Raw genomic sequence first — 18801 nt, 5'->3', positions numbered from 1 at the left:
GCACGTTGCCTTTATTTCTGGCCAAATATGGAAGTATATTTTATAAAACAAAAAGAAGCATGGAAATGAGAAAACTCATATTGCATCTTTTGTTTTCACACTGAACTATAGAAAATTCTTGCATGTACTCTCTACAACCACGTAGGTAAGAAAGCAAAGAAAACAAGACACATACAACATTGTTCTTGCAAATATAGACTTGCCCTAGATACATTTGTTACCTCATTTTATGCTACAGTAACTGAAGATTTTACCTACTTTCACATTAAACTTCGTATCCGGGATTGACCTTCTGCTGGACATCTCCATAGCTTTCTAACTCAAGCATGTCATCCATGCTTCCCAGGAACAATGGCAGCCTCTGGTGCAGCTTCACAGGCTGAATGGAAAGGATTCTGGCCTTGCCATCTGAGCCTCGACCACCAGCCTGCTCGGCAAGGAAACTGAGAGGATTTGCCTCATAAACCAATCGAAGGTGATCCCTTGGGTTCATTGCAACTCCACCATAAATGAGCGTCCGATGAAAATCAGCGACCAGTGAGCAAACATACCGGGCTGAGTATTTCTTCGGATGCTGCCCCTTGCCTTGTCTGATCGTGTCAATGTACTTCCTTAGGCCCTCGGGCCAGTCGAAATATCGTGCATCATTCACTGAATATATCTGTCCTGGCATAGTATGCAATTGCCGATTTTGAGAAGAAGATAAAAGCAACAGATAAAGCATGCATTCTTAACTTACAGGGATAACTGCATACCAAAAGGAAGCTACAAAGAATGAAGCACAGCAGCAATACAGCAAAGTACGGTGTTCATATTTCAGGAAGTTATTCTATAGTTATCTTCTAAAGTAACTCATATTGTATGTCAACTGAACCCTACAAATTGTAAAGAAAGAGTTGAGATAGTTTGTCCTGCTAGTTCACTGGAACTAGGTAGGTAACAACCAATAAAGATTTAATAAACAATGAGGCAGTCAGAAAATCAGTAAGATCTGGTATTCATCTCTTTTTCTCTATTGCAAGAACCGCATATAAATACTCCCTCCATTCAACGAATAAAGTTTGACCCGACTTTTAGAAAGAAAAAAAACTATCAAGAATCATGATATTATATAGATATCATACGGAAATATATTTCATGATATATCTAGCGGCGTCGATTTTGGATTGTACACATTTATAATTTTTCCTAAAAACTTGGTCAAACTTTATGTACTTTGATTTCTAGAAAAAAAATATAAGTCTACGGAGGTAGTACATCTTAGTTACCTCTAGGGGGTATTTGGATGGAAGGATGTGTCAGAATAAATTCTCCCGTCGACCGATCCAACGTGAAGCCATGGGTTCCTGCACCGAAGCTGATACAGAAGATGGTGGCAGATGAATACAGGACGTAACCAGCAGCGACCATATGAGTTCCACTTTGCAGCGAATTCAGCTGAGCTCTTTCCTCCACAGAAAGATTGTCAAGTTCCACAAGCCTATTGTATATCCCAAATATTGTCCCGGTGGGGATGGAGACCTCGATGTTGCGAGAACCATCAAGCGGGTCTGTGACAACAACATAGGGACCATCATCGTACATCCAGACGGGGAGATCATTTTCTTCAGACGCTACCACTGCAACTTTTCCCGAACTTTGCAGCGACGACAAGATGATCTCATTCTGAATGAAAACAAAGTTGTAGTCATGCCAAGATGCATATAACTTCCACCAGATATACAATAAGAGGAAACAGAAGATACTCTTTACAGTAAGCTGCTGCGAGCGCACCACATACAGCGGGAACTGACCGTCATTCTTGAGGTACGAGATACAGTTTACGAATTCAAACAAAGTCTACTAGCAGAAACTTATGCCGGAAGAAAAGTCTAATACAAAGGCTACTAGCATATGTAATTGCCTCTCCAATCCAAAGTCTACATAACTGAACTCAGGAATGCCGCAGCTCTCCAAACCTGCAGTTCTTACGGCTTCAGTTGTTTTTTTTTTTCAAGAACATGTAAAAGGGTGCATGTCTTTTCATTAAGCTTGGAGAAAGTATTTACAAGATTGTTGCATACATCTGCGAAAGCGCAGCAATGTCCGCCGCAAAGCACTAAGGACTACTCCTCCCTATCCTCTGCCACACGCCTAGCCTGTTGCCTGTGCCCACAAGGCAAATTCCGCTAGAACTAGATTACAGACCGCCAAATCGGTCATAATTTTGCGATTAAAACCCGTATAGTTTCGCTCTAGCCAAGCTTTCGACAACAAGCCACTCCAAGTGTCGCCAGATGAAGTCTCGAGTTCTTTGGTTGGCATCTCTGTGAACTACACCACCAGCTTCGGAGGTTGTCATCTATGTTGGGGGTGAAGCCTTTGCAAGCCGTGTGACCTGAGAGTTTGCAACCACACTGTTCTCGCGAAAGGGCCCTGAACCATGACGTGGTCAATGGTTTCAGGTGCCTGATCGCATAGTGGGTATAGGCTGGGTCCTGGGAATCCTCTATGTGCAAGATGATCTCCAGTCCAGCAGCGGCTGCGTAATGCCAGCCTTAGGAACAGCTTCTCCTTCAACGGGGCGCAATTCCCCCATAGCAACTCTGCGTAGTCCGCGGCGCTCGTGCCATGGAAGAAGCCCAGGTATGCAGATTTTGCAGAATATACGCCTGTACTGGTCAATCTCCAACTGCATCTCTCTTGCTCTTCAGAGAAAGGAGGTAGCGCCCGTATTTGTTCCCACGGCTTGATGAATTGCTACGGTTTCAGCTCTCATCGAGCAACACAAATCGTCGCGAAACTCATTTAGTAGACGCCGGAACTGACGCAGGAAACAAAAGAAAACCCCGCGGAACCTGGTACACGCACCGACAATTCGTCGAGCGGCTTGGGCGCGTCCCGCCCGGCGGCCACCGCCTCGGCCCCGCCGCCTGCCGCCTTCGCCCGCGACAGGTCCGCGTTGCCCGGGGACGCCGCGAGCGCGGCGATGCTCTTGCAGGCGCCCTGGATGTGGGCGACGAGGACGGCGAGGTCGGCGGGCGTGCCGGCCCGGCCCATGTACTCGAGCAGCGTCGGGGCCGATGGCGAGGCCGCGGCAGGGGCGGCCATGTCCGCGGCGCCCGCGCGTGCGAGGAGGACGCTGCGGCGGCGTGTGAGCCGCGGGAGGCGGGAGACGGGCGGCGGCGAGCGGTTTGAAGTTGGCGGGAGAGCCGGTGGAGGGTGGAGAGACACAGAGGATAACGGCATAGTTTGGCCACCCGTGGCGCTGGATGACTTCGTCACGACTCACGACTCGGGATTGGGGAAAACATATGAGAATGGGGACACGTGTACAATGATTTCCTATGTAGTTTTTCTTTCTTCTGAGAAACGCAGTACAAATGCAGAGGTTCACGCACACGCGTATACCCTATCCCTTTGAGAACATCCGGAAGACTGAGCCGATGGATTGAATCTTGAAATTGACGAAGTTACCACAGGCACCTCGCTATCGACGGGAACGTCGCCTCCCATTAAATGAATATTCAGAGACACACAGATGTCAAACCTGGGGTTTAAACTCTGGTGGACTAGGGTTACAATCATCCTCCTAACCACCCAACCTCATATTGGTTATCGATTTTCCTCTGTAGGCTCCCACAATAAACCGCATTTTCCAGAAATGCGAGGAAAATGGTTTGTTTTTTTACACGAGAGATATGGAAGAAAAAATGGTTGTGAGAGAGTGTGTCATATTTTAATCTTAATATTTGGATCATCATCAAGATGAAAATGAACTACCCGGCTTGGTCCTGTTATTGTCCCGCTAAACCTGTAACAGGATTGTAGGTCCAAGGTTTGATCCGCACCTGCTTGGGCAGGGTCATGGGTAAACACAGTTTTGGCCCTCCAGTTGTTGCTGGACTGAGTTAGTCGCAAAAGTTGCATCAGAAGTGGGCGGCAACGAGGAAATTTCGGGGAGGCGGGATGTCTAAGCTCTACTCCGAAACTCCGACGAGCTCTAAGCCCACGTACTCAGAACCTAGGGTGCGAGTGCCTCCTGTTAGATGTAGATGGGTTGCAGCTCACAGCCTATGTAGCTTACAATTCATGAAATCTCAACGCCCATCATGTTAGCAGCCTGGGGACAGTCTTGGGGGACAAAGTTTAGTCCCACATTGTTAGTTGGTAGGAAGTTGAAGTGGTATATAAGTGTTGTTCTTCTAGTCCTTCCAAGTGAGTAAGAATAGAAGGAGCCCTCGCGCACTCCTCCGTCGCCCGCCCCGCCTCGTCTCGTCACACACGTCGCGTTTCGTGACTCAAGTTCGAGTTCGAGCTCGAGATACACTCGATCAAGGAAGCCTCATGTGCATGCTCGACGTGTGTCCCTAGCTTCCAACGCGGTTGGGTCCGAAACCTGTCCGTCGAGATCTTCCACCGGGAGGCGGGCGATAAGATTTTTGGGGAGCGTCTCGGCGTGACTGCTCGCTGCTGTTTGTGTTCTTCTTCGCCAGTTCGACTGCTTCCTCAACAAATTTGACTACAGCATGGGCGACATCAACGATGGCCATGGTGGTGGTGCTGCTGCTGATGCGACCTTCCCGTCGCGATGTATGTGCTTTTACTCTCCTACCTTACACTGCTACTTGTTTCATGTTCAGATCTGATGCATGTGCTTAATCTGGTGTGTGTGGTTAAGTATGCTTGTGCATCTGTAATGTTGGATCTACTCCGACGAGCTCGCGCAACCCAACTGTGAGCACCACCCATGTCGGCGCCTTTCCCCTCTCTCGTGGCGGCTTGCTCACGTGGAGAAGAAAGAGCCGAGAGTAGGTTCGGTTCGACCCTAGGTTCTAAAGGATATTACCCTTGTTGAACCTAAAACTTTGCGGGACACCCCACTACCCTATTGGTGCCAAAAAAGGTTTGGTTCAGCGGGTCAATGGGTCGATCCGGACCCGTTGCATCTTGAGATCATGGAAAACTTTTTTTCCAACTAAAACAACAAGCCTTGCACAAAGATCCCAAAGCAAATGTCTTCATGCGTCAACAATACAATATATATTCTACTTATGCATTACTCACATCTGAAAGGTCTATGTGAGTTCCGGTTCGATCAATGATCGTCGAATATCTCTAACATATTCAATGTGTATTCATTTTGTACTCCAAGAAAACAACAAGTATTACAGTTTATTGAATTTTATTATACCACGAGGAGATACATATAGTTATTTGCACTTTGCTTGCATGAACATTATTTTGGAGAATCTGTTCGACAGCAACATAATGGGCTCCCATAATATTCTTCACATGAGCTTTTTCCTACGTCAAAACCAACTTGGTTTGCACAGAACTGTTTGCATTCACTAATTGAGCATTTTGTTCTCCCAATGCAAGTCTTTACGGTACCTGTGAGGGACAAAAATGCAATATCTCAGCAAAACCAGAGCACCACAAATAGTTTAGAAAAGCGATACAAAAAAATGTGAAACTGCATGTGAAGATAAAGGTAAAGATGTACGTGCCTACCCGCATCACATGTTTGGGTAATGGTTAGGAACACCAACAGAATCGCTATGAATTGTATCCATGTGGTTCTGTTGAAAGACGCCATTGCCAAAAGCTACAGGGTCCTTATGTTCTACAGCTTACTGGGGATGCTTTTCTTATGTTTATATAGCGTGCCAATAAATAAGTTAACAATCTATATTGCTTCATATCTTTTCTATCATGATTAATGTTTTCTCCACTATATATACTTATGTTTATTTCGCCCATGGTTGTGCATAATATTAATGTGTCTGACTCAAATCGTTTGCATTAAAGTTTATCTTTATTCATAAATACACTAGTTTCGAAGTAATCAGTACTATAGACTTATTGTTGATATCTGATCTAACGTTTCGCTAATATTGTATCTTACAATTATATGGATTCTAGTGTTCATGAATATGAGTATATCTAATGTTGGTGAAACGTTAGGTAGCACTAATCGCTCAATAGTATTTATTACTCAGATAAACTTTAATGTTGATATGCAGAACCATGGAAAAATTAACTTTCAAATATTAACCCAGAAAACATTAAAACATGTGATCGTAGGAGAAAATATATCGTTCGGGAGTATTTCCAATGATCTACCAGCAAATGGAAGGATACATTGATCATGAGAGAATACATAGGTCACACCCTTACTAATAGATAGTGTAGTGGTGTTCTGGATAAGGGGTACATGGCGTATTTTGCAGTGTACAAAATTGGGATGCGAGAGGTTTCGGTGAGGCGGGATGTTTCGGCGCTGAACTGGAAATGTGTATTTAGTTACATTCAAGGTAAACTAAAAAAAGTTAGGTGATCACTCCTTGCCATATTCTCAAGTACTCCCTCCATCCAAAATTAGGATGCATATTAATTTTATCAAAGTTAAACTTTAAAACTTTGACCAAATATATAGAAAATAATGTCAACATCTACTACATAAATTCAATGTTAACAGAATCATCATGAGATAAATGTTCATATTATATGCATTTGTTATTGTGGAAACTAATATATTTTTAAATATAGTCAGTCAAACTTTATGAAATTTTGTCTCAAACTATTACCTCTTTTATTTAAAATTTAAAATATTCTTTTCTAACCTATTTTATGTACTGATTGTTATTTGGAAAAAGGTTTAAAACACACTAAAATAAAATAAAAGTGTTTTCTTAAAATAAAAGGGGGAAGCAGCATCCCCAACCGGTCTAGCCCAGTAAGGCCCCAGCCAAGCCAGACCGACACATCAAGCCCACCTAAGTTCACCTAAACACACATCTCTTTGCTCACACTGTGCCTTCCATTCGAACCTCCATCGTACTCACCCACCCGCTTTACCTGCTGCTCTCCTCTCTTCCCCACTCCGTCACTCACTGATACGTCTCCAACGTATCGATAATTTCTTATGTTCCATGCCACATTATTGATGTTATCTACATGTTTTATGCACACTTTATGTCATATTCGTGCATTTTCTGGAACTAACCTATTAACAAGATGCCGAAGTGCCGATTCTGTTTTCTGCTGTTTTTGGTTTCAGAAATCCTAGTAACGAAATATTCTCGGAATTGGACGAAATCAACGCCCAGGGTCCTATTTTGCCACGAAGCTTCCAGAAGACCGAAGAGGAGACGAAGTGGGGCCACGAGGTGGCGACACCCTAGGGCGGCGCGGCCTGGCCCTTGGCCGCGCGGCCCTGTGGTGTGGGCCCCTCGTGCCGCCTCCTGACCTGCCCTTCCGCCTACTTAAAGCCTCCGTCGCGAAACCCCCAGTACCGAGAGCCACGATACGGAAAACCTTCCAGAGACGCCGCCGCCGCCGATCCCATCTCGGGGGATTCAGGAGATCGCCTCCGGCACCCTGCCGGAGAGGGGAATCATCTCCCGGAGGACTCTACGCCGCCATGGTCGCCTCCGGAGTGATGTGTGAGTAGTCTACCCCTGGACTATGGGTCCATAGCAGTAGCTAGATGGTTGTCTTCTCCCCATTGTGCTTCATTGTCGGATCTTGTGAGCTGCCTAACATGATCAAGATCATCTATCTGTAATTCTATATGTTGCGTTTGTTGGGATCCGATGAATAGAGAATACTTGTTATGTTGCTTATCAAAGTTATGTCTATGTGTTGTTTATGATCTTGCATGCTCTCCGTTACTAGTAGATGCTCTGGCCAAGTAGATGCTTGTAACTCCAAGAGGGAGTATTTATGCTCGATAGTGGGTTCATGTCTCCGTGAATCTGGGGAAGTGACAGAAATCTCTAAGATTATGGATGTGCTGTTGCCACTAGGGATAAAACATTGGTGCTATGTTCAAGGATGTAGTTACTGATTACATTACGCGCAATACTTAATGCAATTGTCTATTGTTAGCAACTTAATACTGGAGGGGGTTCGGATGATAACCTGAAGGTGGACTTTTTAGGCATAGATGCATGCTGGATAGCGGTCTATGTACTTTGTCGTAATGCCCAATTAAATCTCACAATACTCATCATAATATGTATGTGCATGGTCATGCCCTCTTTATTTGTCAATTGCCCAACTGTAATTTGTTCACCCAACATGCTGTTTATCTTATGGGAGAGACACCTCTAGTGAACTGTGGACCCCGGTCCAATTCTCTATACTGAAATACAATCATCTGCAATCTTTGTTCTCTTGTTTTCGCAAACAATCATCATCCACACTATACATCTAATCCTTTGTTACAGCAACCCGGTGAGATTGACAACCTCACTGTTTCGTTGGGGCAAAGTACTTTGGTTGTGTTGTGCAGGTTCCACGTTGGCGCCGGAATCCCTGGTGTTGCGCCGCACTACATCCCACTGCCATCAACCTTTAACGTGCTTCTTGGCTCCTCCTGGTTCGATAAACCTTGGTTTCTTTCTGAGGGAAAACTTGCTGCTGTGCGCATCATACCTTCCTCTTGGGGTTCCCAACGAACGTGTGAGTTACACGCCATCAAGCTCTTTTTCTGGCGCCGTTGCCGGGGAGATCAAGACACGCTGCAAGGGGAGTCTCCACATCCCAATCTCTTTACTTTGTTTTTGTCTTGCTTAGTTTTATTTACTACTTTGTTTGCTGCACTAAATCAAAATACAAAAAAATTAGTTGCTAGTTTTACTTTATTTGCTATCTTGTTTGCTATATTAAAAACACAAAAAAATTAGTTACTTGCATTTACTTTACTTGATTCATCATGTTTCCTTTTAAATTTACCACGAAAGACATACCGGTAGGACGTGGGTCTATAGTTGGGAGAAATAATATAGAGGAATTTTTCAACCATGTTAGTACCATTGACGATTTTGAGGATAGACACTTGGTAGACCTTGCTCCTACTTATGAAATTGCTGCTGCTGCTTTAGTTCGCATGTTGGAAACTAAATTTGTTAATCTCAATCCTATAATCCAACACATGTTTCTCACACTTGGTGATATGGAAGAAGGGGAAAAGAAAGATTTTGTTTTAGAAACCCTTCTTAGAGAATTTGGTGGTCTAGCAAGGGAGGCTAGAAAGGTCTTTGCTAAATTTAATATGCTTGGTTCTTATACCAATTTTGTTAGTCTCCTTGAAAAGATGGACATGGATAGAATAAGATACACTAATAATATTGATGATGGTGGGGAGATCAAAGCACCAATACCATGTAAACTCTTAGCTATGAATGATGCACTAGAAAATAACTATGCTTGGCTTGTTCCCGAAAATTTGTTTGATGAGAGTAGCAAGCCCAAGACTAATGAAAAGGGAGATGCTAAAACTTATATATCTAATATACTATGCCTGGTTGAGAAAACTCCATACCCCGCTGAAGATGCACCAACCTCCGATAATACTTGATACACACTTTCTGCGCCTAGCTGAAAGGCGTTAAAGAAAAGCGCTTATGGGAGACAACCCATGGTTTTTACCTACAGTACTTTGTTTTTATTTTGTGTCTTGGAAGTTGTTTACTACTGTAGCAACCTCTCCTTATCTTAGTTTAGTGTTTTGTTGTGCCAAGTAAAGTCGTTGATAGTAAAGTTCATACTAGATTTGGATTACTGCGCAGAAACAGATTTCTTTGCTGTCACGAATCTGGGCTGTTTTCTCTGTAGGTAACTCAGAAAATTATGTCAATTTACGTGAGTGATCCTCAGATATGTACGCAACTTTCATTCAATTTGAGCATTTTCATTTGAGCAAGTCTGGTGCCTCGATAAAATTCGTCAATACGAACTGTTCTGTTTTTGACAGATTCTGCCTTTTATTTCGCATTGCCTCTTTCGCTATGTTGGATGAATTTCTTTGATCCATTAATGTCCAGTAGCTTTATGCAATGTCCAGAAGTGTTAAGAATGATTGTGTCACCTCTGAACATGTTAATTTTTATTGTCGCTAACCCTCTAATGAGTTGTTCTAAGTTTGGTGTGGAGGAAGTTTTCAAGGATCAAGAGAGGGAGATGATACAACATGATCAAGGAGAGTGAAAGCTCTAAGCTTGGGGATGCCCCGGTGGTTCACCCCTGCATATTCTAAGAAGACTCAAGCGTCTAAGCTTGGGGATGCCCAAGGCATCCCCTTCTTCATCGACAACATTATCAGGTTCCTCCCCTGAAACTATATTTTTATTCCATCACATCTTATGTGCTTTGCTTGGAGCGTCGGTTTGTTTTTGTTTTTGTTTTGTTTGAATAAAATGGATCCTAGCATTCATTGTGTGGGAGAGAGACACGCTCCGCTGTAGCATATGGACAAGTATGTCCTTAGGCTCTACTCATAGTATTCATGGCGAAGTTTCTTCTTCGTTAAATTGTTATATGGTTGGAATTGGAAAATGATACATGTAGTAATTGCTATAAATGTCTTGGGTAATGTGATACTTGGCAATTGTTGTGCTCATGTTTAAGCTATTGCATCATATGCTTTGCACCCATTAATGAAGAAATACATAGAGCATGCTAAAATTTGGTTTGCATATTTGGTTTCTCTAAGGTCTAGATAATTTCTAGTATTGAGTTTGAACAACAAGGAAGACGGTGTAGAGTCTTATAATGTTTACAATATGTCTTTTATGTGAGTTTTGCTGCACCGGTTCATCCTTGTGTTTATCTCAAATAAGCCTTGCTAGCCTAAACCTTGTATCGAGAGGGAATACCTCTCATGCATCCAAAATACTTGAGCCAACCACTATGCCATTTGTGTCCACCATACCTACCTACTACATGGTATTTTCCGCCATTCCAAAGTAAATTGCTTGAGTGCTACCTTTAAAATTCCATCATTCACCTTTGCAATATATAGCTCATGGGACAAATAGCTTAAAAACTATTGTGGTATTGAATATGTACTTATGCACTTTATCTCTTATTAAGTTGCTTGTTGTGCGATAACCATGTTCACTGGGGACGCCATCAACTACTCTTTGTTGAATTTCATGTGAGTTGCTATGCATGTTCGTCTTGTCTGAAGTAAGAGCGATCTACCACCTTATGGTTAAGCATGCATATTGTTAGAGAAGAACATTGGGCCGCTAACTAAAGCCATGATCCATGGTGGAAGTTTCAGTTTTGGACATATATCCTCAATCTCATATGAGAAAATTATTAATTGTTGTTACATGCTTATGCATAAAAGAGGAGTCCATTATCTGTTGTCTATGTTGTCCCGGTATGGATGTCTAAGTTGAGAATAATCAATAGCGAGAAATCCAATGCGAGCTTTCTCCTTAGACCTTTGTACAGGCGGCATAGAGGTACCCCTTTGTGACACTTGGTTAAAACATGTGCATTGTGATGATCCGGTAGTCCAAGCTAATTAGGACAAGGTGCGGGCACTATTAGTATACTATGCATGAGGCTTGCAACTTGTAAGATATAATTTACATGATACATATGCTTTATTACTACCGTTGACAAAATTGTTTCATGTTTTCAAAATCAAAGCTCTAGCACAAATATAGCAATCGATGCTTTTCCTCTATGGAGGACCATTCTTTTACTTTCATTGTTGAGTCAGTTCACCTATTTCTCTCCACCTCAAGAAGCAAACACTTGTGTGAACTGTGCATTGATTCCTACATACTTGCATATTGCACTTATTATATTACTCTATGTTGACAATATCCATGAGATATACATGTTACAAGTTGAAAGCAACCGCTGAAACTTAATCTTCCTTTGTGTTGCTTCAATGCTTTTACTATGAATTATTGCTTTATGAGTTAACTCTTATGCAAGACTTATTGATGCTTGTCTTGAAGTGCTATTCATGAAAAGTCTTTGCTATATGATTCACTTGTTTACTCATGTCATATACATTGTTTTGATCGCTGCATTCACTACATATGCTTTACAAATAGTATGATCAAGGTTATGATGGCATGTCACTCCAGAAATTATCTTTGTTATCGTTTTACCTGCTCGGGACGAGCAGAACTAAGCTTGGGGATGCTGATACGTCTCCAACGTATCGATAATTTCTTATGTTCCATGCCACATTATTGATGTTATCTACATGTTTTATGCACACTTTATGTCATATTCGTGCATTTTCTGGAACTAACCTATTAACAAGATGCCGAAGTGCCGATTCTTTGTTTTCTGCTGTTTTTGGTTTCCGAAATCCTAGTAACGAAATATTCTCGGAATTGGACGAAATCAACGCCCAGGGTCCTATTTTGCCACGAAGCTTCCAGAAGACCGAAGAGGAGACGAAGTGGGGCCACGAGGTGGCGACACCCTAGGGCGGCGCGGCCTGGCCCCTGGCCGCGCGGCCCTGTGGTGTGGGCCCCTCGTGCCGCCTCCTGACCTGCCCTTCCGCCTACTTAAAGCCTCCGTCGCGAAACCCCCAGTACCGAGAGCCACGATACGGAAAACCTTCCAGAGACGCCGCCGCCAATCCCATCTCGGGGGATTCAGGAGATCGCCTCCGGCACCCTGCCGGAGAGGGGAATCATCTCCCGGAGGACTCTACGCCGCCATGGTCGCCTCCGGAGTGATGTGTGAGTAGTCTACCCCTGGACTATGGGTCCATAGCAGTAGCTAGATGGTTGTCTTCTCCCCATTGTGCTTCATTGTCGGATCTTGTGAGCTGCCTAACATGATCAAGATCATCTATCTGTAATTCTATATGTTGCGTTTGTTGGGATCCGATGAATAGAGAATACTTGTTATGTTGATTATCAAAGTTATGTCTATGTGTTGTTTATGATCTTGCATGCTCTCCGTTACTAGTAGATGCTCTGGCCAAGTAGATGCTTGTAACTCCAAGAGGGAGTATTTATGCTCGATAGTGGGTTCATGTCTCCGTGAATCTGGGGAAGTGACAGAAATCTCTAAGATTATGGATGTGCTGTTGCCACTAGGGATAAAACATTGGTGCTATGTTCAAGGATGTAGTTACTGATTACATTACGCGCAATACTTAATGCAATTGTCTGTTGTTAGCAACTTAATACTGGAGGGGGTTCGGATGATAACCTGAAGGTGGACTTTTTAGGCATAGATGCATGCTGGATAGCGGTCTATGTACTTTGTCGTAATGCCCAATTAAATCTCACAATACTCATCATAATATGTATGTGCATGGTCATGCCCTCTTTATTTGTCAATTGCCCAACTGTAATTTGTTCACCCAACATGCTGTTTATCTTATGGGAGAGACACCTCTAGTGAACTGTGGACCCCGGTCCAATTCTCTATACTGAAATACAATCATCGCAATCTTGTTCTCTTGTTTTTCTGCAAACAATCATCATCCACACTATACATCTAATCCTTTGTTACAGCAACCCGGTGAGATTGACAACCTCACTGTTTCGTTGGGGCAAAGTACTTTGGTTGTGTTGTGCAGGTTCCACGTTGGCGCCGGAATCCCTGGTGTTGCGCCGCACTACATCCCGCCGCCATCAACCTTCAACGTGCTTCTTGGCTCCTCCTGGTTCGATAAACCTTGGTTTCTTTCTGAGGGAAAACTTGCTGCTGTGCGCATCATACCTTCCTCTTGGGGTTCCCAACGAACGTGTGAGTTACACGCCATCAAGCTCTTTTTCTGGCGCCGTTGCCGGGGAGATCAAGACACGCTGCAAGGGGAGTCTCCACATCCCAATCTCTTTACTTTGTTTTTGTCTTGCTTAGTTTTATTTACTACTTTGTTTGCTGCACTAAATCAAAATACAAAAAAATTAGTTGCTAGTTTTACTTTATTTGCTATCTTGTTTGCTATATTAAAAACACAAAAAAATTAGTTACTTGCATTTACTTTACTTGATTCATCATGTTTCCTTTTAATTTTACCACGAAAGACATGTTCTTGAAGCTTTCCATTCAAATGGTGTGCATGTTCAAGATGAACCATCTCGAAGAGATCATGTTCTTGAAGCTTTCCATTCATATGGTGATCATGGATATGTGAAGATGCGTCAAAGAAGAAGCTCTCTTGTAGTGGATTATGTGGGAGCAATCCACAATGCTTCATCAAGAAAGCACAATCAAGAAAGTTGTTCCATCTTGTCGTGGTTAAGATCGCCATCATCTCGATTAAGTGGAATGCGCAAGGTTAAGATTTGTTCTTGATAGGGTTTCTTTCTTACCAGTTAACATGGGTATACCTAATTAGGCCCATGGCATTGGTATCCCTAGTACATATTCTGGGAGAAGCCCATGATGTATTAGAGCCTGGAAGCATCTGAAGGCTAGGAAGCAGACGTGTTGATGAATAAGGGAAGGCCCACCTAGGGGCCGATGTAAACATAGGTTATTGTAAAATGACCTGGACAGATCTCTGAGACCCGACCTCTTATATAAAGGCTGGGAGGAGCCAGCGGGGAGGGATCACAAAACAATCGATCTAACCCTAGTTTGTTCTAGCAATACGGTGACTTTACCTCATAGTCAATACATCATCGGACTAGTTTGTTTGTCTGATAAACAGATGAGTTCACTAGCGCACCTCTTTCCCCAAAACCCTAAGTACATATCCATGGATATTGCCCAGGCTAAACCTCATCACCGGTCTTGTGGTTCAGTTGGTCGACCGGCTTATAGGTTAGTTGACATACTATTAAGAGGGCTCTCGAGCGAGTAATTCAACCATATCGTTTGGAGATACTCAAATATTTGCATCCTTACATCATATTTCTTGGTTGTTAGTTGGATCTTATCAATGTCGTGTTTTATAGCTTGTTCTTATTCTCATGACAATCTCTAGTTCATCTAAAACGGATTGCGCATGAAATACTTGTTGCGTTTTCGATATTGGCTTTTTTGGCAGTTCTTCGTATTTACAGGTTTCACCTCTAATTAGTGGAAAATTTTATCCCACTTGTTCGTAAGATTATAAATCTTTTCATGGTAGCTCTTTTAATGATCTTTCCAACAAAATTGGTTTCACCTAAATTGGGGTTTTCTAACTCAAGTTGTTGCAGTTTCGATGTTGAAGGTTTTACCGGTTTGTCTCTTATAGATAGGTTAAACCTTTATTAATTTAGTTGTACCCTCCTTTTCTGTACTATGATTTTTCTCTGCATGGTCTTCTAGATCTCATTGTTCGCTACGAAACGAGGCCAAGATCAACAAAATTGGAGTCTAGATGCTCAAGCTATGGTCGTTTGAGTTTCAGCTTTTTTTTTGTCTTTCCCAGGGCCGGAGACTCCGGTCTAAACCTTGTTTTCTCCGTTTCGAAGTGTGCCTTGCTCCCATTATGGGGGGCTGGAGTCTCCAGCCCTCCAGGCTAGAGTCTCCGATGTAAAATGGTTGTAACGGACAAATTTAATGGGGGGCTATAAAAAGGCCCCCTATTTCCCCTTGGGCATTTTCTCTCTCGTCCATTGTTGACCGTTAGTAGCTTGCTCTTTCTCCCTAATCCATCCATGATTTTTGCACCCATTTGTGGGAAAAGGGAGAGTGGATCTAGATCTACATATTCACCAATCAAATCCCTCTCTTCCAAATAGCTTTTTAGATTTGGTGTAATTTGAGAGTGAAGGATTTGAGAATCTTAGTGGTGTTCTTGCCATTGCATTATGTACATCGGTTTGACTTCTCTGTGGTGATACGTGGAGGTGAAAGTTCATGAGATATTCTCTTCAGGAGCTTGTTCCCAGAGCTTATTCCTCTTGGGTCTTTGGACCCTAGACGACTTAGTGATCTTTGTAGTGTACTTGGGGCCTCTAATTAAGTTGTGGAGATTCCTCAAGAGTGAGGCCTTCGTGGCGGTTTCTTCGGAGGCTCCAATTAAGGTTGTGAAGATTTCCCCAAACTTTATGCGGGTTCGGTGACCACCCTCAAGGTTCCATAGTAGATCGAGAGCTTCTCTTTTGGTGGGGAGCCTCGGGGAGAATATGGTGAGGCCTTCGTGGTATTTGAAGAGCCTCGTGCCTCCACACTGCTCCAAGGGAGAGTGGCATTCGCATGAGTGTGAACTTCGGGATACATCGTCATTTCCGCATCACCTCGGTTATTTCTATACCTGAACTCTTTACTTAGGAATTTTAATTTGTGATAGCCTTCTTATTGAAGTTATATATCTTGCTATCACATAGTTGTTTGTCTTTATGATAAATTTAAAACCTTGCTTAAGGGGTCGATCATGCGGGTATGGGTACCATTTTGTATCCTTGTAGGGTTAAATCTTATTTAAAAAGCCGTGTTCGTTGTTATTCACAACTTGGTGAAGTGTTGCTTGGTCGTAGACAACTTACAGTTGATAATACTAATTAACATTGAGTAGTAATTAGCTCTACCACAATCAATAACTTGTAAAACTGCTAACCATGTGAGTGCATTTTTTTGGTCGTAGACAACTTGGGAAGTATTGGGCTGGATTGGTTCAGGTGCTGCTGCTCTCTCTCACACACACACAAACCCTTTTCTGATTTTAAAATTGCTTTCAAATAAGTTTCAAATTTACACTCTATTTGAATTTAAACAGAAAGGTGACAGAGAGAAAATAAAATATTTTAAATAATAATTTTATTTTGTTTTTATAGTTTTGTTTTAGGTTCTGTTAAATGAAAAGGCAAGATGGGGGGTTTTATTAAACCATACAAGAAAATAGATTTTGCTGTAAATAATTTAGTGTTTTTCGCAAAATATGCAAGGTAAGATATGCATGATGCCATGATGATGCAAAAAAGAAAAAGAACAAATAAAATCTAATAGGGGTATTATCCTGGGCCGTTACATGTTGCTTTGGCATAGACAACTTACACTTGATAATACTAATTAACCTTGCGTGGTAATTTTTAGATTATCAGCAACCTCCCCGATTCCATTCATAACATAAATGAAACCAATGTTCAAACACACTCCACCCAAAAACGCACCAAAAGCCACTGCTTAATGTCACACACCCAAAACTGAACTAAGTTTTAAACTACTCATCATAAAACCCTCCAGGGCAGACTAAACTGCTGTAGCCCAACGCCAATAAAAGCACGTCACCCAGCTAAAGAACTCAAACCGAATTCCAAAAACCACCACCTCCACGGCACAACATCATGACAGAACAAAAGTCATATGGGGAGTCTAAAGCCTATTACACACCACTGGAGAACTGAGGTGATTACAGGACAACATGAACCGAGGCATGTTTATTTGGATGTTCCTTCAAATACTCCAGCGAAGCTCGTCCTCCATGAGCAAGTTTGGAAGCAGGAGCCCAGGAGGAAATCCAATCGAAGGAAGAACACTTCAGCTTGGTGCCAGCTCCAGTGGTGCTTTGATCTTGTTTGACAGATGCTCCATGAAGAGGTCCAGTTCCTTCCACAACTGATCCTTGAAAGGAACCTTCCAATTTCTCAGATAGGAAAGAATGACTCTCCACACCTGCTTCAAATCTAACCAAGTGAGTCTATTGAACACTAAGCTATTCCTAGAATTCCAAATCCCCCACAAAATAGTAGAAGATATGAAATTAAATTGTAAGAACCTTTTATTACAGAGCCATCTACTACCTATATCTAAGTACTCCCCTACTTTATACTTAAAAACTTCATCAACCAAACCCCACACCTGTCTAGCAACAATACAGTCGAAAAGGAGATGACGAACACTCTCAAATTCTTTGCAAAAGGAGCACTCCATAGGTTTTGGAATACCCCTCCTACTCAAATTATCCCTAGTCATAATTTTATTTTGTGACATAAACCAGAGGAAAATCTGAATCCCAGACGGGATTTTTAAATCCCAAACAGCAGGTAAATAAATTGGAGTCACTCCTCTAAAATTTACTAAAGCATACATAGATTTTGATGAGTAGAACCCATTTGTCTCATAAGTCCAGATAAGTTGGTCCTCATCAGTATTAAAAACTACAGTCTCTGCAATAGCTATCAATTCCTGCCATTGCACTATCATATCATCAGTAAAACTTCTCCTAAAGTCACATCTCAAATTTGTTCCATCCCATATCTCACTAACAGTTTTAGTTTGTTGATTAGAAATAAAATAAATGTCCCAAAACTGAGTAGCTAAATTGGTATTACTAAACCAAATATCTTCCCAAAATCTAACACTCCTACCATTTCCTATTTTCCATTTATACCCAAATCTCACTGCCTCTGTAGCACCCATCACTCCTTTTCAAAAGGTAGATGGATGTGCATCATGGCAACACAGGATATTGGGATCCTTAGTATTATACTTGCTATCTATCACTTTCCTTCGCAGGGTCCCTTCCCCTTGATACGCGTACAGCACGCGTCCGTTGGGAACCCCAAGAGGAAGGTGTGATGCGTACAGCGGCAAGTTTTCCCTCAGTATGAAACCAAGGTTTATCGAACCACCAGGAGCCAAGAAGCACGTTGAAGGTTGATGGCGGCGAGATGTAGTGCGGCGCGACACCAGGGATTCCGGCGCCAACGTGGAACCTGCACAACACAAACCAAGTACTTTGCCCCAACGAAACAGTGAGGTTATCAATCTCACCGGCTTGCTGTAACAAAGGATTAGATGTATAGTGTGGATGACGATTGTTTGCAGAGAACAGTAGAACAATTGCAGTAGATTGTATTTCAGTATAAAGAATTGGACCGGGGTCCACAGTTCACTAGTGGTGTCTCTCCCATAAGATAAATAGCATGTTGGGTGAACAAATTACAGTTGGGCAATTGACAAATAGAGAGGGCATGACCATGCACATACATATTATGATGAGTATTGTGAGATTTAATTGGGCATTACGACAAAGTACATAGACCGCTATCCAGCATGCATCTATGCCTAAAAAGTCCACCTTCAGGTTATCATCCGAACCCCCTCCAGTATTAAGTTGCTAACAACAGACAATTGCATTAAGTATTGCACGTAATGTAA

General features: G+C 42.4%; 1 protein-coding gene across 1 annotated transcript; it reads right to left on the bottom strand.

Moving 5' to 3' along the window:
• Window positions 1–62: 62 nt before the first annotated feature.
• On the bottom strand, window positions 63–3274 carry LOC127311879 (fructose-1,6-bisphosphatase, chloroplastic). Its single transcript, XM_051342366.2, has 3 exons — window positions 2851–3274; window positions 1269–1665; window positions 63–666 (listed from the first exon to the last, which is right to left on the bottom strand). Exons 1-3 carry the CDS (start codon window positions 3226–3228, stop codon window positions 266–268), a joined length of 1176 nt encoding a protein of 391 aa, XP_051198326.1. The 5' UTR covers window positions 3229–3274; the 3' UTR covers window positions 63–265.
• Between the last annotated feature and the right edge of the window lie 15527 nt (window positions 3275–18801).

The sequence above is a fragment of the Lolium perenne genome, chromosome 7, assembly GCF_019359855.2.
Source record: "Lolium perenne isolate Kyuss_39 chromosome 7, Kyuss_2.0, whole genome shotgun sequence".
Classification (NCBI taxonomy): domain Eukaryota; kingdom Viridiplantae; phylum Streptophyta; class Magnoliopsida; order Poales; family Poaceae; genus Lolium; species Lolium perenne.
The sequence above is the reverse complement of the archived record's forward strand: the minus strand, read 5'-3'. Positions and strand labels throughout refer to the sequence as shown.